Source organism: Carassius gibelio, chromosome B23, assembly GCF_023724105.1.
Source record: "Carassius gibelio isolate Cgi1373 ecotype wild population from Czech Republic chromosome B23, carGib1.2-hapl.c, whole genome shotgun sequence".
NCBI lineage: Eukaryota > Metazoa > Chordata > Actinopteri > Cypriniformes > Cyprinidae > Carassius > Carassius gibelio.
In genome coordinates this window covers 5,192,322-5,217,424 of record NC_068418.1, presented here as the reverse complement: position 1 = coordinate 5,217,424, position 25,103 = coordinate 5,192,322, and the positions used below count along the sequence as shown (strand labels likewise).

General features: G+C 37.6%; 1 protein-coding gene across 1 annotated transcript; it reads left to right on the top strand.

The window, feature by feature from the left end:
- The first annotated feature begins 4,559 nt into the window (after nucleotides 1-4,559).
- On the top strand, nucleotides 4,560-22,612 carry zgc:113278 (Translocating chain-associated membrane protein 1-like 1-like). Its single transcript, XM_052593323.1, has 11 exons — nucleotides 4,560-4,823; nucleotides 5,579-5,645; nucleotides 5,874-5,998; nucleotides 6,880-6,996; nucleotides 7,079-7,137; nucleotides 7,660-7,744; nucleotides 8,027-8,097; nucleotides 8,931-9,035; nucleotides 9,214-9,357; nucleotides 14,466-14,623; nucleotides 18,694-22,612. Exons 1-11 carry the CDS (start codon nucleotides 4,704-4,706, stop codon nucleotides 18,765-18,767), a joined length of 1,125 nt encoding a protein of 374 aa, XP_052449283.1. The 5' UTR covers nucleotides 4,560-4,703; the 3' UTR covers nucleotides 18,768-22,612.
- Nucleotides 22,613-25,103: the final 2,491 nt, after the last annotated feature.

Sequence of the window (25,103 nt, the reverse complement as noted above, 5' to 3'; positions counted from 1 at the left end):
AGCACAAAATTAGTTGTTGCAATTTAGCAGACTTCAAGTATAAGCTACGAGTTTAGTATAGTAAAGTACAATTGCAGGGCATATTATTAAGTACATAAATGTTTGTTTATAGCATGAAATAAATGCATTTCAAATACATTCAAGTATGTTTATTTTTCATTAGGGTACAAACATTTGCATTTTTAATGCAAAACTAGAGTTCCAAATGATGTAATTTTTTGCAAAAGTTTGTATCTTGAAATGTATTTATATAAATCGAGAAGACTAGGCCAAGTAATCACACAGTCCATGTAGCTACGTGTATAAAGTTTACATTTAGTGATGGGAGACAAAAAAAGTGTTGAGGCTTTCATCAAAGGGGATTATGCTGAAATGCAGGTTTTACCGCTTGAATGATTCAGTGCATGGGCGTCCAAATGATTCGCAAAACTATTTTGTGTTTAGCTTACTAGTAAGTTTTAAGATTAATACATGTTTTAATGTATTAACTTTGTTTCAGATGTTCTCATAAAATTGTTTGGAAAATAAAAGTGACAAATTAAATGAGATCAAAGAGACACTGACAACTGTTGACAGCACAGTTATACAATAAATGTGGATGGCGATAAATGTTTGTGTTCATAACGAAACCTTAACATTTGATTGCATATTGGCAAATCTGGGCACTGTTTATTATTTTTCTCATATTGGAGAAGCATCTGGGAAGCAGGAGGCTTCAGCACAAACAGGACTGTCCTGCAGTGATCAATCTAGTGTGAAATCCTTGGCACTAATTTCAATAAAATTCCAGTGCACAGACATCATCTGACTCGCTGGAAAAACCTGCAGCAAATCTGCCTGGACGAAACAGCTAGATCTGTAGAGCCAAAATCACACCTGGACGCTGTGAGACAATGTTGAGCAATATTAAAATGCAACTAATTCTACTGTAAACCACATAAAGCAGTGTCACTCATGATGTTCAGGCTTCAGTGCTTTGTATTACATCTCCTGACGGATATAGAGTTCAGTGTCTTCTTTTATTGGGCTGTTTGCATTAGGTGGGATTGTGTTGGTCAGTGGTCTGATGGAAACAGAGGGGTCTGTGTCTGCTTTGGCAGCTCACTGATACAGTGACAAACAGAAAACCTGATTAAATAAATGTGAAGAATAAAAAACTGCCAAGAAAATGTTACACTGAGGGAAAATAATAATAAAAATCATTGAGATCATTTTCATAGGAAACTGAAGCTTTAAATTTAAGATCTGAGTTTGTGTTGACATTTAATACTCAAGGCTCTGGGTTTGTTTTGAGCATTATTAATAGTAATGTTGTCTCAGCACACACCTCAATAAACAGGGTGACTTTGAAATGAGCAACAGGTTAAGCACAGCTTCATGTGTACTGGCCTGTCCTCTAGTGGTCATACATGATATTCAGGAACACAAAAACGCAAAAAACTGTATATGTGAGAGGAAGTGGATCACCACTGGAGCACATTCACCGAGATCTGTGTCAAAGTCCCAATCAAACGTTTTAGTACAATTGACTTGACATTTTTCTGCTCTTTTCTGTAAAGTGCTGTCAACTCCATGACTGCTGAAAAACTGGAAGAGGTCCTGTATAATGCACTGACAGAAAGAAAGATATAAAAACAATCTTTAAAACAGCCACAATTTGGTAAATGCATAACAATCTACATGCTGGCTGACAAATATGTCCGGATTTATATATGGTAAATTTACATATAGTATTTCTATCTTTTAAAGGGGGTTAGAAAAGGAGAAATGTTCCTTAATCCATTAAAACCAGCTGCAAGTTTCATCGTTTAAAACATCCTCTTCCTGACTCGTGTCAGAAGCAAATAGATCACATTATAATCACTGATGCTTTCTACATTGCATACAGTATACAGAAGGACCTGAGTGTCAAGAAGAAGAAAACTAGGAATTTTTAGGAAAAAACATTTATGAAACATATGAATAAAACTTAAATGTGACCCTGAATCACAAAGCCAGTCATAAAGGTAAATTTATAAAAAATAAAATTAAAATCTTCTGAATAAATAGGCTGTCCATTGATGTCTGGTTTGTTAGGAGGACAATATCTGGCTGAGATACAACTTTTTAAAAATCTAGAATCTGACGGAGCAAAAAAACTAAATATTGAGAAAGTTGTCCAAATAAAATTCTTACCAATGCATATTACTAATCAAAATTATGCTTTGATATTTATGGTAGGAAATTTGCAAATATCTTCTTGGAACATGATCTTAATATCCTAATGACTTTTGAAATAAAAGAAAAATTGATCATTTTGACCCATAGAATATATTGTTGGCTATTGCTACAAATATACCAGAGCTACTGATGACTGCTTTTGTGCTCCAGGGTCACATATGAAACCCATAGAAAACAGATAATTTAATTAAGACTATCTAAAACAGATTTATATTACAATCAACATGAAATGCCTATTTTAACCCCTTTTTTAATTCCACAAGGTGATGTATTTCCACATTAAACAATAAGCAATGAGGGGAATAAGGTAGGATGGGAATTGATTAGAAACAGATCAAAGCCTTACCTGAATGTGAGCGTACAACAGATCATAGAGGACTCCAGCATCAGAAACACCTCTGTTTGAGGAGGTCTGCTTGGCCCGGACATGAAGACTAAAGAAGGCTGGAAATCACTTTATCACAGTGATACAGCATCTTTTTTTTCTTTTCTTTTTCCATCTGCATTTCTATTTACATCTATTACCATTTTCTTTTGCCTCATTTCTTTCCTTTCCCGCACCCTTTTTCACGAGTTCATCAAACAACAGTCAGAATCATCCTTCAATCAGCGTGAGTAATGGCTTCTCCTGCTATTGTTATTTGCACCTCTTGCCACATTTACAGTTTATCTATCTCTGTCGCTGATGAGGGATTCACATGTGATAAATGCAGGGAAATAGTTAGGCTGACAGAGAAGGTTTCAGAATTAGAGACACGCATCCAAACTTTAATTGAGGACAGTAAGAATGTGAGGGCTGCAGATACGGCTTTGGACGGGACTAATTCCCACTTAATGATTCATATAATGACATATTGTAAATACAACTTATCCACCACCTGGTAAGAACATCACTAAACATAAATTAGAATTAATTTAGCATTTAATGTTTATTTAAACACTTTTTTGGAGATTTGTAACATATAATTTAAAAAAATCCTACAAATATATTAATTGTATTTAAATCCTCATCACTGATTTTATGTGCACTCAATTTTGTGCATTGAGCTAATATATTACATAGCTAATGGCTCTATCAAAACAGAACAAATAATGAATAAAGTTATTTGGGCGGGAAAACAACTTTGCTGCCTCAATATGCTTCCCCAGATTTGGTGGTGAACTTTTGAAGCCAGACATTTACCTGATGAAAGCCATAACTGAAGTAGAAATGTGTGTTTGATGCATGAAAACAATCATCATTAGTTCTCACACACACGTTTGAGCTGTTTACCATATTTAATGTGCATAAGATAAAATAAAAATATAATGTACTTTTCGAGATTAAATAAAATTTTAAGGGGTAAAAAGTACTGTTTTTTCTTCAGAAATGTAATCAAGTAAAAGTAGGACAAGTAGTCAGTTTCAATTGTAGTTGAGTAAAGTACAAATCCACCAAAATAATACTTAAGTAGGCTACAGTAATCAAGAAAAATTACTCAAGTATCTACATATGACATGTTTAGTCGGATTCTTTTTCTCGTCTGACGGCTTGCCGCTAATTTGTATGGAAGTCTATGAGAAATCTAGTTTATTTTCGCCTAAAAAGGGGCGGTACGAAATTGACAGTTACGTTCCCGGTCCGCCATGAACCTGTACGCTGTTTGCGTACCCAATTCTGCTGTGTGCTCGAGTTCAAGCCAAACAGCGCCTCCTGGGGCAGAATTTTGTGTAACACCGGAATTATTTACAATTTCCTAGGAGAAATGTTGTGGAAATATCGTAATATCCTTTCAACCTTTAATTGTAGTGTACTGCCCCATGGCTTGCGTCAACACTAGTCAATACATTGATTTCTATGAAGTGATCGAAGCAGAGGAGGAGGGGAGGTTAACGTTTTTGATTAAAGATTATGAGGGCACATGAAATAATTCAAAATATATGAAGTGCGCGGATAAATTATTTATAATAAACACTGCAGTATTCCATAAAAAAGGGAATTTAAAATTATGATTTCATGGTAACTTTAAATACTAAACAAAAAAAACTACACTGAGAAACTCTTTGCCTCTCTATCTCAAAATATTTATTATTTTAGTTAATTTTTATTTGATGTGTTTTTTATACTTCTAATGATTCGTGCCGATGGTTTTTTTTCTTCCCTCATTGTAGCTATTTTTGAGTATAATAATTATTATTATTATTTATGTTTATTATTTGTATTATTTTTGGTGAATGTGCCTTATGTTGTTGGATGTTTCCGGTCTTGTTATGTACAATTTGCAATAAGTTATAAAAAAATATACTATTTTTTTTGTTGTTGTTGTTTACGTTTAAAACGCCTGCGCTCTTCGTCGCGCGCTTCACGTCTTCCGGCACACGTCGTACGCGGATGTGAGTGTAGCAGGGCTTTGATGACTGACTAGAGTGATTTCCCCGAGCTCTGCTTCAGCTGCGCGTCTCTGCACCGATCAGGAGCCGTGGTCCCCCGCGAGAGAAGAGCGATGGGCTTCCGAAAGAAGAGCAAGAGTCCTCCCGTGCTGAGCCACGAGTTCGTGCTCCAGAATCACGCGGATATGGTGTCGTGTGTGGCCATGGTCATCCTGCTGGGACTCATGTTCGAGGTGATGATCTCCTCCAGCATAGACTCACAACACAACATGAAATCATGTCTGTTTAGGATTAAATCTGCAAGATATAACATGGCCATCATGTTCGAGGGTTTTAACGTTAAACTCGTATGATAACATGCTGTTGTTATTGAGTATATATTCATCTTTACTATTAAAATCAACCAGGTCAATATCAGTTTACATTTCCAAACGTTATTTTCCTATAGTAATATATGCAGCACATTTAAGGTTATTACTTTTATTCGGAAATAACGACATGATTGTCACATTTTGGGTTATTTTTGACTCTTAGACTCGTGTAAAAACATGATCATCACATGATATTATGCGTCAGTGCAGTCTGTTGTATTATGCTACACTAACCCATAGTGTCCCTGTAGTGTAATACATCACAGCTCTTCCAGTAATTCCAGTCTTAGTAGACGAGACGAGTCTTATTTTAGTATCAGTTCAACAGCAGCAGCAGTAAACATGCTGGATGAAATAATGAAAGCATAAAGCCGCTTGATCACATGCTCTGACTGTGCTTCCTCGTACAGACAGGACTATGACCTGCTAAACCACCTCTACGTTTAGTCTGGCTTCATGATAACAGCTGAAGTCTGGCTCTGTTCTAGCATTGCTGTAGTTTGTATCAGTAAAGGCAGGAACTGTTTGATGCGCGGCTGTTAAACTTGTGGTTTGTGCATCTCGTTTGCAATATGTTTGTGTATACTTGTATGTATTAAATGATTTGTTTTTTGCAGGTGACAGCAAAATTTGCGATTATGTTCATCACGGTCCAGTATAATGTCACGCAGAGCCTGGACACAGGTACGATCTCGATCTTTCAGTCACGCTTGTACTAAAATAAAACTGCTAGGTGCAGTCATCAGGGTCCACGCGTGAGCAGATTTAAATAAGAGGCTTCCTCGGTTGTGGAAATGTGACTGTGTGTGTGATGAGAGGAAATGTCGGGACGTCACAGGTCTCGTACGTGCTCCAGTTCAGTCTCTAATGAGTGGAGATGAGCTGTAATTCTGTCCGCTTGGTTTTGTTCAGATGCAGAGGACAAGCCTGAGTCTGTCAACTACTACAGATACGGTCCCAAGGACATGGCCACGGTCTTCTTTTACCTGCTCATTGCCATAATCCTTCATGCCCTGATTCAAGAGTACATACTCGACGTAAGTCATGTCACCGATTCTCTGCGGTTTCAGATCGTGCACCTTTTCTTGATCACTATGAGAAGTCCTTGTCACAGAAGCTCACAGTTGAAGCTCAAAACCAGGTCTCCTCAGACATAACCAGCTCGAGCCCTGGCTGACATCAATTAACAACGTTAGACATTAAATCTTCTCGACCATTATTAGACTGATTGTTAGACTGACTGCAGAATTTATAATTAAAGACGTATGTTTTGTCATGATGTTTATGTGTATGAATGCTCACCAACACAGCATTTATCGAATCAAAAAATATAGTTAAAAACACTGTTGTGGTAAAATATTATAACAGTTTAAAAGAGCTCCTTCAAATATTCAGATTTGTTGCTCAAGAAGCATTTCTAATTCTTATCAGTGCGTAATTGTCATTAATGGAAAGTTCAAAATGACATTGGTATGATAATCTTTTGTAGCATTTTAAACATTCAGTGCATCCTCGCTGAATACAAGTGATCATTTCTTATTAAAGAAAATACATAATCGTAAATATTTTACTAATACCAAACTTTTAAACAGTAGTTTATATGTGAGACCATGGACCACGAACACAATCATAAGGGTCAGTTTGTGAAAGTTATGAATAAATAAGCTTTCCGTTGATGTGTGGTTTGTTAGGAGGAAAATATTTGGCTGAGATACAACTATTTGGTGCAAAAAAAAAAAAAAAAGTTTTTAGCAATGCATATTACTAATCAAAAAAGTATTTTTCAAATATCTTCATGGAGCATGAGCTTTACTTAATAACCGAATGCTTTTGGCATGAGAGAAAAATAAAGATACTTGAAGCTCGTTTTAATGGTTTCTTCAGCTCTTGAGGTGGTGACCTGCTTGTGTTTCCACAGAAAATCAATCGTCGGCTGCACTTGTCCAAAACCAAGCACAGCAAGTTCAATGAGTCGGGACAGCTGGCCACCTTCTACTTGTTCTCCTTCGTTTGGGGCTGCAGCATCCTCACCAATGTAAGAGATGTGCTCGTGGCGTCCCAGGACACCCCTGCTCTCTTCTGGGCACACACTAACTCACTGTTTGTTTCATCAACAGGAGGAGTTTGTGACAAACCCCACTTTTCTTTGGGAAGGTTATCCTCATATCCACATGGCGTGAGTGTGAAGTCACGTGACATGTTTGTTCTAACAACCATCTAAAAGAAGTCCAATCCCTAAGAAAACTAGCACATCTCACTTGGATAAATCACATGTTTTGAGGGATGATGGAAGTTCAGTAGTTTTGGTTTAGTGCTTATTCAGATCACTAACCCTAGTTACAGTGAAGAGCATTAATGAACTCCCTTATACTATTCAGAAATACATTTCTCACAAGCTCTGTGTATGTATTGACAGGGCTTTCGTTGTTCTTTAATAAGTCTCGTAATGCTTGACTCGCCAAGAGACTTATCTGGCAGATCCATAGTGCTTTTGTAGTTGAGTAAAGGTTTAATATATTGTACCCATCATTGTCTGTTTTCGATTATTGCCGGATCGTAAATGCCCTGTAAATTAAATGATCCAAACAACCCAGAAAACAGAGTACTCAAACTGGAACCTGTTTGTATTAGCATCTGACACATTATGTTCCCCGTAGCGGATCACAAGCTAATCTACAGCCCTCTTTCTGTCTTTTAGTTTCCAGGTGAAGTTTTTCTATGTCTGTCAGATTGCCTACTGGCTCCATGCTCTTCCTGAGCTGTATTTCCAGAAAGTACGAAAGGTAAGGCTCAGTGTTTTGCCTCATATATTTGAAGCTGACAGAAATGGTTTCTAATATATACAGTACTGTGTGAAAGTCTTAGGCCACTAGGATTTCACCAACAGAAATGGGTTTAATTTGGTTATTTGAATAACCATAGAAATAACTGACTTAAACCCATTATTGTTGGTGAAATACTAGTGGCCTTAGACTTTCACACAGTACTGTATAATTACAGTATAACAATATACAATATGGTTGTTGTTATACATTATTAAATTGAAATTGTATTTTTGTTTTTAGGAGGACATCCCACGTCAACTTTACTACATCTGCCTTTATATATTTCACATCACTGGTGCCTACGTCCTCAAGTGAGTGTTTTCTTATTTGCGTTTATAATGAAGGTAGACCGAAAGCTGTTAGTTTAAGAGCTCGGGTGTCTCTTTAAAAAGAAAATAGTGAAAATGAACAGCAAAAGTGTTGCCATTTAGATTAAAAAGCGGTGTAATTCTCATAGGTTTTCTGAAAAGCGAGCGATCATGTTTCGAATGTTGGTAAAGTCTTGATGTTTAGTCGTTCCCGAGATCAAGACTCCAGCTTAGGGCTGTGTGATATATCATCGCCAATAATATCACAAGTGTTGTTTAAACGGCGTGCACTCTCCACATGAGTTTTGTCTTATATTTATATAAAAAGATAAAGTTAAACAATACAGTACTGTATCACTTGAGCAGAAGTGCTGTTTTCTCAGATATCAGCATGATTGTGAATGTCATTGATTTGATACAAAGGTTAATATTTTGACTTGCGTTTTAGACGCAGTATGTTCATGCTTTATTTTGTCAGTGAAACTTTCTTAATGAAGCACAGCAGAATTGTTTTGCATCTGTAAGCAACACATGAACAATGACAAATGAATCAGCTCTTTAAATGAATCTGAATGGATGACTCGGTGATTCCTCATTAAGAGCTGATATTGGTGGTTTTAGTTTCATAGCATTTTTTTTTCATTTCATAATATATATATAAAAACACTTAATACAATGTATTAAATACAGTGCAAATGTAATTCACCTCTGAGCTGTATTAAACCTCTGCAGCATCTGAAGGTCTGGTCTTAGTTTAGCCGTGCATGGTAGATGAGTGCAGGAGTAGTGTCTGATTGTTTGAGGAGTGACTCGGTCTCCTGTGTGTCTTCTCTCAGTCTCCACCGTCTGGGGCTGGTTCTTCTGGTGCCACATTATCTGGTGGAGCTGCTCTTCCACGCCTCACGACTCTTCTACTTCAGTGATGAAAACAAGCAGAAGGGGTTCGTTCACGTCCTGTCTCCAACTCTCACATTGTGCTTGTTGCCATATAATCTTAGCATTGGATAGGATTTCTTCCCTTCCTCTGCTGAGATCTTCATCTTGTTCAGACTGTTGTTAAGAGGCCTGGCCTGTGTGTGTGTGTGTGTGTGTGTGTGTGTGTGTGTGTTTGTCTCATAGGTTCACGCTCTGGGCTCTGCTGTTCGTCATCACACGCCTCCTGACGCTCACCGTTTCTGTCCTGACGTTTGGTTTCGGCCTGTCCCGCACTGATAATCAGGGATTCTCTTTAGCAGAGGGAAACTTTAATGTGCTGACTGTCAGGTAAGTCCTTTATTTGATTTAGCAGACAAATACATTATGTAGTGGGGTGTGAACCTACATTGGTCTTACCATTCAGTATCACGATGCACTGCATCCTCAATTCTCAAATGTATTTCACATCTATACAATTTTGTCAATAAATACAAGCAGTCAGAATGATGAACTGAACCTGCTCACAGAAAACACGTTTCAGACAAAACACAGAAGACAACAGGACCATTTAGAACAGACACACAAATATTCCCCACCATTGGGGGGAAGTCGTGGCCTAATGGTTAGAGGGTTGGACTCCCAATCGAAGGGTTGTGGGTTCTAGTCTCGGGCCGGACGGAATTGTGGGTGGGGGTAGTGCATGAACAGCTCTCTCTCCACCTTCAATACCACGACTTAGGTGCCCTTGAGCAAGGCATCGAACCCCCAACTGCTCCCCGGGCGCCGCAGCATAAAAGGCTGCCCACTGCTCCGGGTGTGTGCTCACAGTGTGTGTGTGTGTGTGTTCACTGCTCTGTGTGTGTGCATTTCGGATGGGTTAAATGCAGAGCACAAATTCTGAGTATGGGTCACCATACTTGGCTGAATGTCACTTCACTTTACTTCACTTTTTTTCACTTTACTTTATATAAATACTTAAAAAAAAAAAAAAAAGTGCATAATGCAAGGAGTTAAATTAGAGTTCAAATTAAGTTGGGCACCATATGCAGATCAAAGATTGATATTGTTCTGTGGACAGGTCTGAGTTTTTATGTTGTTTTGGCTAGAGATCGGTACCGTAAATGGGCCATGGGGCAAAATTATGAAAGGCATTGTCGGTTCTGCTTACAGTCCTGGAGAAATTAAGAAAATACACTCATTTATTTTTGCTACTTTAATCCTAGCATGCAAAATTCTATCTTACCAAACGTTACTATTTGCGATAATATAAGGCATTCAACTATGATTCATCTTTGTTCTAGAGAGATCTGTTTCTCGCACACTGCAGAGCACACACAGGAGGAACATCACCTTTAAAAATAAATAAATATCGAGCGGGGGGGGGGGGGGGTGTTTTGGTTAATATCTTTTTTTTTTTTTTTTCATGAAAAATTAACAAAAGAACCGATAAGATTACTGCTAAGCCCAAAGTATATATATTTTTTACATGTACAGTAGTGTAGCTATGTGCTGGGGTGAATCGGTAAATCAATTCGTGGATTGATTCTGCATTTTTATTTTATTTTTCCGAATGCATTGCGATTCTCTTTAACAGTAGATGGCACAGCGTGTCTTAGATACAGCCATACTCTGCTTGCATCCAGTTCCTAACCCTTACACGGTGCATGTACAGTACAGGCATATAATGCTCTAATGATGAAATTCTCATCATGTGCATACGCATACCCTAGTGTACATGTAAACAGTGATGCAAACTTTGAGCTTGACTGATTATCACCTTTATTTTTTATATAGTGCTTTAAACAAAATACATTGAGTCAAAGCACTGAACAACATTCGTACTTATATGACCGCAATCAGTTCGTAGCAGTGAATGAAGATGTATCATATCGATCACAAGTGCAGTATGGAGTACCTCAAGGCTCAGTACTAGGGCCGCTACTCTTCACTCTATATGTTACCCTTGGGAGATATCATCAGGAAACATGGTGTTAGCTTTCACTGTTATGCTCATAGGACGCAAAATACATTGTCAAAGCACTGAACAACATTCATTTGGAAAACAGTGTCTCAATAAAGCAAAATGATAGTTAAGGCAGTTCATCATTGAATTCAGTGATGCCATCTCTGTTCAGTTAAATAGTGTCTGTGCATTTATTTGCAATCAAGTCAATGATATCACTGTAGATGAAGTGACCCCAACTAAGCAAGCCAGAGGCAACAGCGGCAAGGAACCGAAACTCCATCAGTGACAGAATGGAGAAAAAAACCTTGGGAGAAACCAGGCTCAGTTGGGGGGCAGTTCTCCTCTGACCAGACGAAACCAGTAGTTCAATTCCAGGCTGCAGCAAAGTCAGATTGTGCAGAAGAATCATCTGTTTCCTGTGGTCTTGTCCTGATCCGGATCAAGAAGCAGTACTGAAAAGAGCAGTAATGCTGTAAAAACCTTAATGATACCCATCCCTCGTGTTGACCTGCTGGGCAGGATTGTGATTGGATGTGGGTTTCAGTTGACCTCCAGTAACCCCCTTTGGTTACTGTTGTGAACTCCTACAAGGACAGCTGTCAGTGTGAAAACCTTGTACCTGTATCTTTTTGATCATTTTGATTTTGGACACAGAAGGACCACATGACATGGAGGGATATGTAAAAGAGTTTAAAATAAATATTGTGGGTATTAATTAGTAAGCGAGGGTTTACACGTGACAATGGAAGCGGGAGAAGCCTCATTTTTACATGCGTCATGATCGCAGATAACAACATCCCGGATCTACACTGTTCATGTATCACAGGGTACGATAAAATTAATTTACATTAACCAGATTAATATGAAGAGACAGTGAAATGTGTTTTTGCCCTTCACAAGACACGAGAATAGTCCTCATTAACTTTAACCTTAGCTAGTTTGAGCCAGAGATACCTTGCTAAAGCAGATGACATTAATGTTCTGCTTGAGAAGATGAAAATTGTAACTTAATGATAGTATGACAACCAGAAAATGAAAGTTTTTGTCTTCACTGGGATTTTGTTTGGTTTGGGTTTAGGAAATAGAATAGAATAAAGTCAGTTGCCCATCCTCTCAGGATACCAGAAATCACTGCCCCAGGCACATCGTTTTTACTTTTTTGAAGCATTAACACCATCAAACCGACGCAAGCTTGTATTCTGGAGTCAACCGAGCTTCACGTCAGTAGCAGAGCTGAATGATCTCAGTGTAGTTGTGTATATGTGACCAATCACGGAAAGTAGGGACACAAGTCGGTTCTGGGGCATTTTGAGTTATTCACAGATTCTGAAAGTGTAGTCTCCAAGCTTTCCAACGATGTGTAACACATGGAAATCTGATAATATTTGGAGAAGTTGTGGCCATTTGAAGGTAGGCACTCAAAAAAGCTCAAAAAGCAGAAAATAGCCTTTAAAGATTGTGCAGTTCTCACTACTGCGAGTGACAATGGGGCTCATTCACATCTCATTTAGATAAGCCATACCCCCTGCATAGCAACGACAGACACAACGGGAAAAATCGGACCGCATACTATTAATAATAAAGGAAAATGTGCATTGTAAATGTCAGTAATTTATCTTTTTTGACTTTTATAAAAATGATTTAGAGGCTGAAATATGTGAGTTTTATCTTTTTATAAAAAATCTTTAATCTTTCAAATGTGCCCATCATTTTTAATGTTATTATTTTAATGTTTATGTAAACAAAAAGTACATATTGATGCTAATTTTATTTGTTATTTGCTGGTTTTCTACATAAAACTTGGTGAATTGATTTCATTGTGTAGCATTAGGACTTTTTTTAACAGGATTCTGTGATAACCGATGAGCTAGCTAATAACAATAGGTAGATATGGGAAGGTATAAACAAGGACTAAACATTTTCTTACGTTTTCTTAGAATGAACACAAGACGACAAACTTTGATGTTTATGGAAACTCACCCCATAAGAAACAAAAGTATTCTCGCAGATCTCGATGACTCCAATATAGGGCTGGGCAATATGGCCAAAATTTCATATCCCGATAACGATATACATAACGATATAGCAATTTTTCTGTTAATTCCGTTTATGAATATTCTATATAAAATTGCAATGTGGAAATGCAGTTTGAAATGACATACAAAACAAATAAAGGAAGTATGGACTAAATATTTATTTTATTTAGAACCTTTTTTTCAAGCAAGACTGTTGGTCATGTTAACACCTGACATTAAAATATTTCAACCCGCTATTATCGACCGTGTAGATATGCTTGGCAACAGCAGAAGTGATCTCCTTCCATCTGTGCCACGGGTAAAAGCCTGTGGAGCCGTTCACTTATTGAGTATTTTGCGCGCTCAAGTTCGTTATTTCCAATGTAGGTGCGCGGTATGCGCGGTCATAATGGAAGCGCGGTGCGTTTTTTCCAGGCGCGTCCGCACCGCATCGAGTTAAAAACATTTAAACCTTTTCATCCGTTTTAGGCGTCCATGCAACAGAAGTCGCCCCTCTTTTAGGTACAAGCTCCTCGGTTTGGGTTGGCTGGTCATCTTGTTGCGTCTACTACCGTCTTCCTCCATGTTTGTTTATGTATTGCAGCGTGCATGGGCAGGCCGTTGCGTGAGGTGCATCTTGACGTAAAATTCTGCCGTAAACGCCTTATCGTGGCGTAAACGATAGAGCCTTATATAAAACGATAGACATTTTCTATCGTCCAGACGATATATTTCGTCATATCGCCCAGCCCTACTCCAATACATTCTTCCTCGTCATCATCATCTTCGCTCAGTTGTAGATTAGGGATATTACAGTCTTATTATGCCGCTTTCATCATCGCTCAGATCGTCTTCAGAATCAGTGAGCACTTGTTTATAAGCATCCGGCTTGTCGAAGAAGCACTTCAAAACATTTTCGGTGTAACGGTCACGGTTCAGCTCGTCTGCGTTCATCTTTGCGGCGTACATCTTCATTGAATTTTGATATCAGCTAGAGCTGGCCAGAGCGCTGCATACTAAGTAGCCATGCTTCCCTCGGAGGGCGGGGGCAATAACTAAAGAAACAAAAGCCGGCTTATTCAGTATGGAAATACAGACAGACAATGAAACGCCCCTACTGCGTGCTAGAATCTCCGACAAACAACCTGATTTCAACCTCAAAATGTACACTTTTAAATATACCAATACTGCTTTTGCAAACACGGAGAGGCTTCTTTGTGATATCAACTAACAGATTCTGCAAAAAAACGAAAATCACCAATTTTGAAAAAAAAAAACACTTCTTTCTCATTTTGCTCGAAAGTTGTGCTGCCGACTTGTCACTGGTTTCCGTGACGGGTCACATATATGCAATGGTTAGGTGATGTGACTTAGACAGCCCTCCCATCCAAGCATCGAACAGTGAGGGTAGGACTCAAATGTGAGATATTCTGAAGCTATATTGAAGTATTTGTGAATGATGGTCTCTCTTTTAGGATGACATGCCTGTCAGCCATCTGCCTGACCCAGGCCTGGATGATGTGGAAATTCATCAATTTCCAGCTGAAGAAGTGGAGAGAACAATCTCAGATCCAAGCCAGCAAGAAGAAAGCTGTCGGCCAGAAAAGCAGACCCAGCAAGAAGGACTCTCGGGGTGAGTCTCTCCTGAAAGTGATTTGGCATGGAGATTAGAATACTTTCTGAAAGAACCCTATTTATCTTTAGTACTCTAGACCATACTCTTCAGCCTATTCACAAGTGTTGCACTATGGGCCCTATTTTAACGATCTGAAACGCAAGTGTCAAAGCGCGAAGCGCAAGTAACTTTGTGGGCGGGTCTCGGCGCTGTTGCTATTTTCCCGGCGGGATAAATGGCTCTTGCGCCCGGCGCAAATCTAAAATGGGTTGGTCTGAAGTAGCTTCATTATTCATAGGTGTGGTTTGGGCGTAACGTGAAATAAACCAATCAGAGCGTCATCCAACATTCCCTTTAAAAGCAGGTGCGCAAGTTCCATTATGGATTGCTATTATTATGGCGTATTTACCAGGCGCACGCCAGGAGCGGTTCACAGCCGAGGAGACTGATGTTCTTGTAAGAGCAGTGAAAGACAGAGAAAGTTGTGTTGTATGGGGATGGGAGAAACCCACCCAAAATAGCGTCATGATTTCCGTCATCTCATGTGTTAATATTTTTTTAGTGTAACAATTTATGATTTGTAGAAATAACTGTTGCATCTGTGTAGATTACATGAGCAAAGTGTATGCGCGCTGTGCATGCTATACATTATGGTCAAGCATGCGCCCCTAAAATAGCATTATGAACAATGCGCAACGCGCCACTGACTTTAGACTAGTTTTTTTCTGGTCAGTGGCGCAATTGTTTAATGGAACAGCAAAATAGCACCAGGGATTGTTTGCGCCAGAACACGCCTCCTTTTTTGTACTGAACCGCCCAGGGAGCGCAAGTTCATTCACTAGTTTAGCGACGGGCTTCTGTGGAGGGAAAAGATTTCAGACAAAAGATGCAGAAAAACTCAACTGAGTACAACACCGATCCCAGCTCTCCTTCATCTGAACGAACAAACACCAATCACAGTTTAAACAAGCAAACAGAAGAAGACTTCAGCTCCCGCGCAGTGTTCTGTGCGCAATTATAATTCATTACATACCTTTCTATCAAAGTCATCTGACATTATCAAGATTCATCTGTCCTGACACAGTTTAACTCTGAGTTCTTATCATATTTTATTACCATTTTCTAAACTATAGCAAATAAACTGTGATGATGTGAGAAATGTTGAAGGTGTCTGAATCAAGGTTATTATAGTTTTGCATTTTTTATTACATTTAATTTGTATTTCGTTTTGACTTTTTGTTTTCAAATTCGGTTTAGTTTTAATTAGTTTTTAAAGTGGGTTTGACTAGTTAACTTTCTAAAGAAGGCTCAATCCCTTCTCAGGTCGACATTAACACACTGACAAAATTATATTCAGAATGTAAAATATTTGTATACCACTTGTGTGAAGGTTTTCACGAGATCGAGATACCAACTTTTCGCGAACTTGCTTTCAACAGTCGAATACTCATGCTCATGGAGACGCGGTGTGCACGGAGGGGGTGTGTGTGTGTGAAGAGTGCTACTTTACATTTGATTATTCGGGTTCTGTACCTGGACACCTACAAACTTGAAAAATCGTAAAAATTGTGTAAACAGCACAAATAAACAGAACAAACATACAAATTAAACATGTTCACCCCAGCTACAGCCCTGCAAAAGACCATTTAAAATATTCATAAGAGAATCGTGAAAAAATTGTTTTCTCAAAAATAAAAAGCAACACAACTATTTCCAACATTGATAATATTCAGAAATGTTTCTTGAGCAGTAAATCATCATATTATTCTGATTTCTGAAGATCATGTGACACTGAAGACTGGAGGAATGATGTTGAAAATACAGCTTTGATCACACGAACACAGTGGCCTATATGTTAAAACATTCAAATAGATATTTAAATTGACAATATTTCACAATATTACAGTATTTACTGTATTTTAATAAATAAATGTAGCCTTGGTGAGCATAAGTAACTTTCCAAAAAAAAAAAAAAAGACATTGAGGGTGTACTTGAAAATATTTTTCCCTACAAAAGGATGCCCAACAGAAATTTTTTTTGGAAACACTGGCCAACTCAAACATACAATATTTTATTTAATTTAATTCATACAAGCCTACCTCATGTTGCATGTTTGCAATTAAAAAAATAAATAAATAGTGGCACAATAAAAGAAAAAAACTATGTCCAATCCCTTACTTTTACAATATTTCTATTTATGTATCCGATAACTGATGCCCGTTAAACGATTATTAACTGTTAACCGACAAGATTATTTTCAATTAGAATTTAATTAAATTAGAAAGGATAAGTGTCAGTGACCCGTTAAAAATATTAACATTTGTTTCCCGGCGATTCATTTTACATGTGCAAAAAGCAATAAACAACAGAACAACATTATTAATGTGTACGAAAACGGTTTATAATATCACAAAAATGTTTCTGTGCATTAAAAAAGTTGAGTGCAGTGTATCATCGGTTGAGCTACCGAGCTGAGAGAACGAGTTGCTTCAGCAAGTGTCGGCTGTTTCAATGCCTAGTAAGCTGCCTAGATAGGCAGCATTTTTGAGCATTACTGAAAGAGAAAATGTCAGTATTTAATAAGTGTTGTCGATCTTGTAGTATTAATTTTCACATGCAGTTACACATTATCGGTTAAAGACAAGACAGTGGCTGTTAAAAACATTGAGTGGCTGGTAGATTTAGAAATCCACAGTGGCCGGTGGTAAAAAAAGTTAATTTCCATCCCTGCAAACTACGCAATATTGTGTTCATTATCGAAGGCGATTCATCTGGGATAATGAAAGAGATATTGCGTAGCTTGTCAGTGATCTATGGCTCTGTCTGTTAAATGCCGCTCCGTTTAAAAGCAGGTGATGGCGATTTTAGCAAAAATCATTGAACCAGATTTACTGACTGGATGCGCATGATCATATCATTAGATATATCACCCAGTCCTAAATTTGAGCTCATATCACCCACCGCTAGCATGAGTGTGAATCTCTCCGCTCGCAAGCGGATTTCCTTTCCTTTGACACGCGCTACACTCGCCCGGAGAGAGTGCCCGCACTTAAAACATGTGTCCCCTCTCGCTCAAACTGTGTCCTGTGCACTCACAAATCTCTCTATGCTCACACGCTACATATTATTTTCACACTTTTCTATTTCTAACCTTTTCTGTTCACATTTTTCGCATCTTTTACCGTGTGCAGTGTGAACGCTCTGATCTGTTAACATGGGCTCAGAAACAATACACACCACAGACACAGTGTGAACCTGGTGTTACGTAGTCCTGTACCTGCTCTGTTCGGTTCTCGTGTCCATTTAGGCGAGATAATGGTAGATACCTGAATGTTTGGAGCATCCCACATGAAAAAATACTATAGTAATTTATAGTAAATACTATAGAGTTTTTGAACCATACTATAGTAAAGTGTATTAACACTGTATTAACTACGGTATAGTGAACTGATCAACTGTAATAAATACTGTAGTATACTTTTAGTTTTAGTATTTTAGTATATTACCCTATAGTTGTAGAAAACCTAGAAGAGTATTGGGTAAAGGAATTTGTTTATATTAATTTTATATTACTTTACTATAATATGGTTAAAAAAATTGACACACTTTTTTAATTTGGCTTTAGGAAGCCGGACCAGAAAGTTTTAAAAAACGTTTAAAGTTTTAGTCTGAAAACTTTGAAATTTGGATGTATTGAAGGTATTATCGTCTTTCAGTGATAGATAGATAGATAGATAGATAGATAGATAGATAGATAGATAGATAGATAGATAGATAGATAGATAGATAGATGGTTAGTTAGTTAGTTAGTTAGTTAGTTAATTAGTTAGTGCCTGGGGTGGTTTCTAGGGTTTTGCTATTTGGTTGCTAGTATATTGCTACTATGTTGCTACTATTGTTATTTACTATAAATTACTATAGTTTTACTATAGTTTGTTTGTTTTTCATGTGGGATGTATCATATTAGTTCCCTTTTGGGTTGTAAAATTACTACCAGAAAAAGCTTAAGCACCAGACCTGTATTGGCATTGAAATCTCTGTCATTGTGTTTTCTTAACCAAATTATCTTTTAATTTGTCTTTGACAGGGGGTTCAGTCAATGGAGTCGTGAAACCAGATGACAAGACATCACCAAGAGCAAGAAAATCTAAAGCCTCGTAAGAGGAAACCGAGAGCAGGTGCCCAAAATGTGATGCTCTGTTTCCACTCTGAACTTTAGAAAAGAAACGGATTTGATAACCGCAAAAAGAACCACAGGAACAAACTAAAGAACTTAGTTGTACGGCATGGTTCAGGTTTTATTTGTCTCCTGTTTTTCCTGTCTGCATCTTTAAAATGAACTCTAGATTTATAATCAATCATTATATCCATATGCTTGTGACTTTTAGCAAGACTGAGATGTTTTCTGAGGGTTTTGTGATTGACGTGAAGGGAAGATGTTGCACTTGGCTTGACACTTGCTCATTGAGTTGTGTGGTTTAAGTCCAGGATCTGATCGACAAAAAAGTCTCTGAAGCATTTATCCAGCCCTTAACACAATTAAATCCTATTCACCGTGATTTTTGCGCTTTCTGTGAAACACACGGTGTGGACCGAAGCGTTTGAGAAGTGTCCTTTGTTAACTGTTCACATTTAGCCCCTCAGTCCTATACGCTACTATGAAGCTCAGTGAGAAACCCCAGGATGAAGAGGCTGAGGTGGCGAAGGACTGCTACACCAATCGTTTTTACCTAGCTTTTAAATGACCTGAGCTGTGTGATTTTACATTTTGATAATGAATTTAGTGTCTCGTTTGCGTGTGAATGTTGTTGTTCGAGGATAATCGTTTTATAATTTGTATCGACAATGTTTGAGGTGGAGCTGTTGTGTGTTGGTGTTGTGGTTGAGGTGATTAGATGATGGCTCCACCTGCAGGCTTAGATGGTCTATTTCTGTAAGGATTGATATCCATTTTTGTAGAAGGGTTCAAATGCTGACCCAGGACTATTAAAGAGCCTAACTGGCCAGGTTTGGGAGATGGTCCTCACTGCATAACACAAGATCCAGGGGGCGTGGTTGGATCCAGATCCAACTCCTCCCAACTTACATATACCTAAACCTACCCATCTCCACCCCTAAATTTACCAATCTCCACCTTCCCATCTCCACCTGTAAATGCACTCATCTCCACCCCTAAACTTACCAATCTCCACCTTCCCATCTCTTCCCCTAAACCTACCCATCTCCACCCCTAAACTTACCAATCTCCACCTACCCATCTCTGCCCCTAAACCTACCCATCTTCACCCCTAAATTTAGCAATCTCCACCTACCCATCTCTGCCCCTAAACCTACCCATCTTCACCCCTAAACTTACCAATCTCCACCTACCCATCTCTGCCCCTAAACCTACCCATCTTCACCCCTAAATTTACCAATCTCCACCTACCCATCTCTGCCCCTAAACCTACCCATCTTCACCCCTAAATTTAGCAATCTCCACCTACCCATCTCTGCCCCTAAACCTACCCATCTTCACCCCTAAATTTAGCAATCTCCACCTACCCATCTCTTCCCCTAAACCTACCCATCTCCACCCCTAAATTTAGCAATCTCCACCTACCCATCTCTTCCCCTAAACCTACCCATCTCCACCCCTAAACTTACCAATCTCCACCTACCCATCTCTGCCCCTAAACCTACCCATCTTCACCCCTATATTTAGCAATCTCCACCTACCCATCTCTGCCTCTAAACCTACCCATCTTCAACCATAAATTTAGCAATCTCCACCTACCCATCTCTGCCCCTAAACCCACTCATCTTCACCCTAAACTTACCAATCTCCACCTACCCATTTCCACCCCTAAACCACACATCTCCACTCCTGAACCCACACATAAACTAACCTTGAATAATGAGGTGATTATGTTTTTATATGGACCACTCATCTCTACGCACCCAGCTCCGCCCCTAAACCTACCAGTCTTCACCCCCTAGATGTGGATCCAACCACACCTCCTGGGTCTTGTGTTCTGCAGTGAGGGGCTACTGAAGTTTGGGACCTTGGTGCTTATCATTGATACTTTACGGTTATCGATATAATCCATAACACATATCAAAGTAATAACGCTTTTAGTTTCAGTTGCAAAAGCCTTGGAGCTTATTAAATATTTTACTATGACATTGTGCAAGTGTGGATTTTATCTTCAACGCAATGAAAGCCAGCCTTTTGTTTTAAATTATCAAAAAATCTGAAGAGGTTTTAAGTGCAGGAGAAAGTTAAAAGTGCATGTATACTGAGCTATAGAGAAGTTTATGAAGCCCTGAAGCTCTGTTTTGATGTGAAAAGTGTTGAAACATCACTCTTTCATCACTTTGTGGCCTTTTCCTTGCTTTTGAGTGATCTGCTCTGTTATCTGTTAACTGCGCTCGACCGTGTCTGTCAGCACGTAGTTTATATGAAACCATACGATTCTTTAAGTGTCCTTAAACTGACAACAGTAGAAGTTCTTTCTGGGTTTGAGCACCGTTGCTCTCTTTGCACCTGTGTTTATTAGTGTGATGAGAGAGTTTGATATTCTTTTCCCCATTGAAATGTCGTGAAAATGCATGTTGCGAATTTTCAAAGAATTGGTCATTGAAGCATTTGATGCCTAAGGGCAGAAATAAAACTGTAGGCATGCAATCAAAAGTGGCCGTCTGTTAATCTTTTTTTTTTGTAGTGTGAAAGCAAGACTCAAACTGCCAGTTTGTTGTTTCATTTATTTTCTGAACCCTGTCTTAACACACATTGTGTCGGATCATATAGATGCTGTGTACCAGTTGCCAAATAATATGAAAGGGACTCGCTGCTCTCTCCCAGTTACTTTGGTATTGTGTGTACAAGTTAGAAATCATACAGTACCTGCTTTTCGGATTAAGTTTGTAGGTTAAGTGCCTAAATCTGGCTGCAGAACTGGGTCCAAATGGAGTCAATGGTTTGCTTTTGTTCGGTGCATTAGTGAAAGAGCCCAGATTCAAAGATTTCATAGAAACTTCCCCCGTGGCCTTCATAACACACAGAGAGGTTTGTTTGTGGTGCAGAGCTAATTCTGGGAATTTAAGTTGGTGCTGGTTCTTCTCTAACAGATGTCTGGAGGACTTTAGATTTGATAAATACTAAAATCTCCCACCTTTACACAAAAATGATCTTGGTTTTGTTCTTGTTCCAAACCTCTGATTAACATCCATTGCAAAGTAGAATGCTTTTTTCTCCATGAAAGAGTTTGTTTTTTGTTTTCCATTTAGTTTTGTTTGCTGAATGATCTTTTAAAGGAAAATAATTCTCTAGAGTAATTCACTACTGAATAATTTTTAAACTATTTTTATAGCGTTGAACTGTTGAAAGATTACCATTATTTAGAGCATATAAATATTTTACTGCTTATGGGTTTATTATTTTTATACTGTGTGGGAGAAGCTTTCTACCATTTCAGTTGGACTGCAAATGATAAATACTTTTGTTGACTAAATGTTGTGAAAATATTACTCTTTCCCTGATTTGTCAGTGTTTTTAATTTGGGATATGAACAAGTGTGCAATCTGGTTTATTTTTGATTAGTGGGATTGTAGTGGATAAAAACACAAAGTGGCGGTGAGAATAAACTTCACACGCTGTCATTGTTCTGTCATGTGAGAGATTACTGAATAACTGTGGTGTTTTCATGTGGCTTAGTGGTTTTGATTTTGTGTATATAAATTTAAATGGGGGAAAAAATCTAATTCACAAAATACATTTTTACAATATTGTTTGCAGTGATCAGTCATCATCATAATTATTCTGATATGTCACATTAAAAGATGCACCAAAGCCTTCTGGAAGATCAGATACACAGAAGCTCAATTATATTTCACCCTGCTTTACATGCCTGTATGTTGACATATATTGGTTTTTAATATAAAATGTTAATGTATGTATTTATGCAAGTCTGTGTGATGCTTTTTGTATGTTTGTCCTATTTGATTAAATCTTTTGCGTAACCCTAGTGTGAGCTTGTATTTTGTTGATTTTGACCCTGTATAGACCTGTAATAAATGTATGACTGTACTGCTGATGATTATACTCCCCTATATCAGAGTCCTGTCAGAGATTGCATTTATAATACTTTAAATACGTTAAATGTCTAAAATTTTCAGAAAAACAATTTTTTTACACATCATGTGTCATCAAAATATGTCAGAGGAATAGTTTATGAATGTCAAATTGTAGACTGAAATAATTAAAACATTTAGTTATGTTGTTATGTGCCTGTATGTATAGTATTTTCTGTTTATTTATTTATTTTTAGTGATGTAGGAATATTACTGAATAATCCCTGCACACACCGAACAGGGTATATTTGTACAATTGACTGATGATAATCAATAATATTTGTATAAAAAAAAAAAAAAAAAAAAATCTTAAATCTTTTATAAAAAAGTATGAAATATGAAATTAAATTAAAAAAAAAAAAATATATATATATATATATATAAGAATGTATAAATGATATATATATATATATATATATATATATATATATATATATATATATATATATATATATATATATTACTGTCAATTGAATGAAAAGTGGGGACCCCATAACTGATGAGCAAACTTAAAAGAATCTCTTAATTCAATAATGCAAAGCGCTATAATTTTCAATATGATTTTAAATTGATTTTACAGATTCATACAGAGTTATAAAATTGTTAAAATCTCAAAATAATTGTTTAGTCTTAATCTCAATAAAAAATATTAAAATTGTATTATGTTGTTGATGTAATTTTTTTAAAATAAAAATAGCTCATCCTTTTAAATAATAATAAAATAAAAGCAAAAATATTATAATAACAAATCATTAAATCTATATCTTTGTGTGTAACATAAATCTCATCTTCAGCCAGCGGGCGCTCGGTGGCTCACAAAAACCAATCTCCAAATCTCAGGGCATTCTTCTTCTTACTGGGGATATAGGTAAACTAAAATGTATACTCCTATATCTAAATCTAATGAAAGAAAATTTGTATCTGAAAAAATAAGAAATCCAGAAAAAAAAATGTAAATATTTTATTTTTACATTTTAAATACAATTTTTATAATAATTTATAATATACAGGTGCATCTCAATAAATTTGAATGTCATGTAAAAGTTCATTTATTTCAGTAATTTAACTCAAATTGCCAAACTTGTGTATTAAATAAATTCAAAAGCCTTTAAAATGGTTTCTCAGTTTGGTTCACTATGCTTCACAATCATGGGGAAGACTGCTGATCTGACAGTTGTCCAGAAGATAATCAATGACACCCTTCACAAGGAGGATAAGCCACAAACATTAGCTGTGTTTCCACTGTCGGGCCAGTGCGAGCCAGGGCTTAAAGTGGGCCGGGCATGGCCAATAGCCTCGGGCCAGTAGCACCAAGGCCAGAATAGCGCAGGGTTTCCACAGTGTAGCCTGAAGCTCCGCTGCTCGTCACTAAAACACGCCCTTTACACACCTCTCAGAACAACGTCACGCAACCTCATAATTTCACCAACAAAGAGAAGTTATCAGAAAACTAAGAAATAAGTCACTGGAACATGCACGATCACACACTATAAAAGCGACTGTTTGTTTGCATGCTTTGTTATATATTCAAATTCAAAAGCATCAATGTTTTACTATAGAATAAGTGATACATTGATCATATTGATTTAATTTATCAGGACTCAAAATTAATCACACTGAAATACACTTATTTGTATTTTATTTATTTATTTATTTTTAACGCATTTTAAAATAGCCTGCTTATTCGGTAGAGTCTGTTTCTGTTTATTTGTAGCCACAGTAGCCTATATACGTCACATTAAGAATGAATGATAATATTTGTATTTTTATAAAAGCTCCAAAACAAAAACATTTTATACTTTTATGATAGGAAACGAGGAGCTAAACTCTTGAGACGAGATTTATGACAGTATAAATTACTAAATAAATACACAATTGTGATAGAGAATAAGAAGCTGATGTCTGATTTCTCCAACTGGTTGCATTTACCATGTTTACTTTGTTAACGTTAATGTTTAGCGTGCACAGTCTTTTACATTGCTTAAAATATTTCTGCCTTGTTTAGTGATTATAATTCACATCGGAATAAATTATTTCAAACACTCTGAGTTTTTATCTCAACTTATTTTATAACGTCTTTAATGCTTGTGTTAAAGTGGTTATCTTTCTGAAATGATCTGCGCTGACGCACTCTAGACGCGGAGAAACTCCTCCTTTGTTCATAACCCCTCCTCTAGCCCCAGCTGGCCAGCTTTGGCCCAAGGTTTTCGGAGGGCCAGAAAACCCTGGCTGTTGGCCCCGAGGAAGCCCCAGCGAGGCAAGATCAAGCACCGGAAGTGACAGTGGAAACGAGACTAGCCCTGGCACGCACTAGTACGCCCGGTTTAAGCTCGATAGTGGAAACCCGGCTATTCATTACCAAAGAAGCTTGCTGTTCACAGAGTG

What these genes read in the sequence shown, in the direction of transcription:
- zgc:113278 (XM_052593323.1), top strand. Translation starts at nt 4,704, where the DNA reads ATGGGCTTCCGAAAGAAGAGCAAGAGTCCTCCCGTGCTGAGCCACGAG. An exon ending in TTCAAGAGTACATACTCGAC is followed by an intron (nt 5,999 to 6,879) that starts GTAAGTCATGTC and finishes GTGTTTCCACAG; the next exon opens with AAAATCAATCGTCGGCTGCA. An exon ending in CAGCAAGAAGGACTCTCGGG is followed by an intron (nt 14,624 to 18,693) that starts GTGAGTCTCTCC and finishes TGTCTTTGACAG; the next exon opens with GGGGTTCAGTCAATGGAGTC.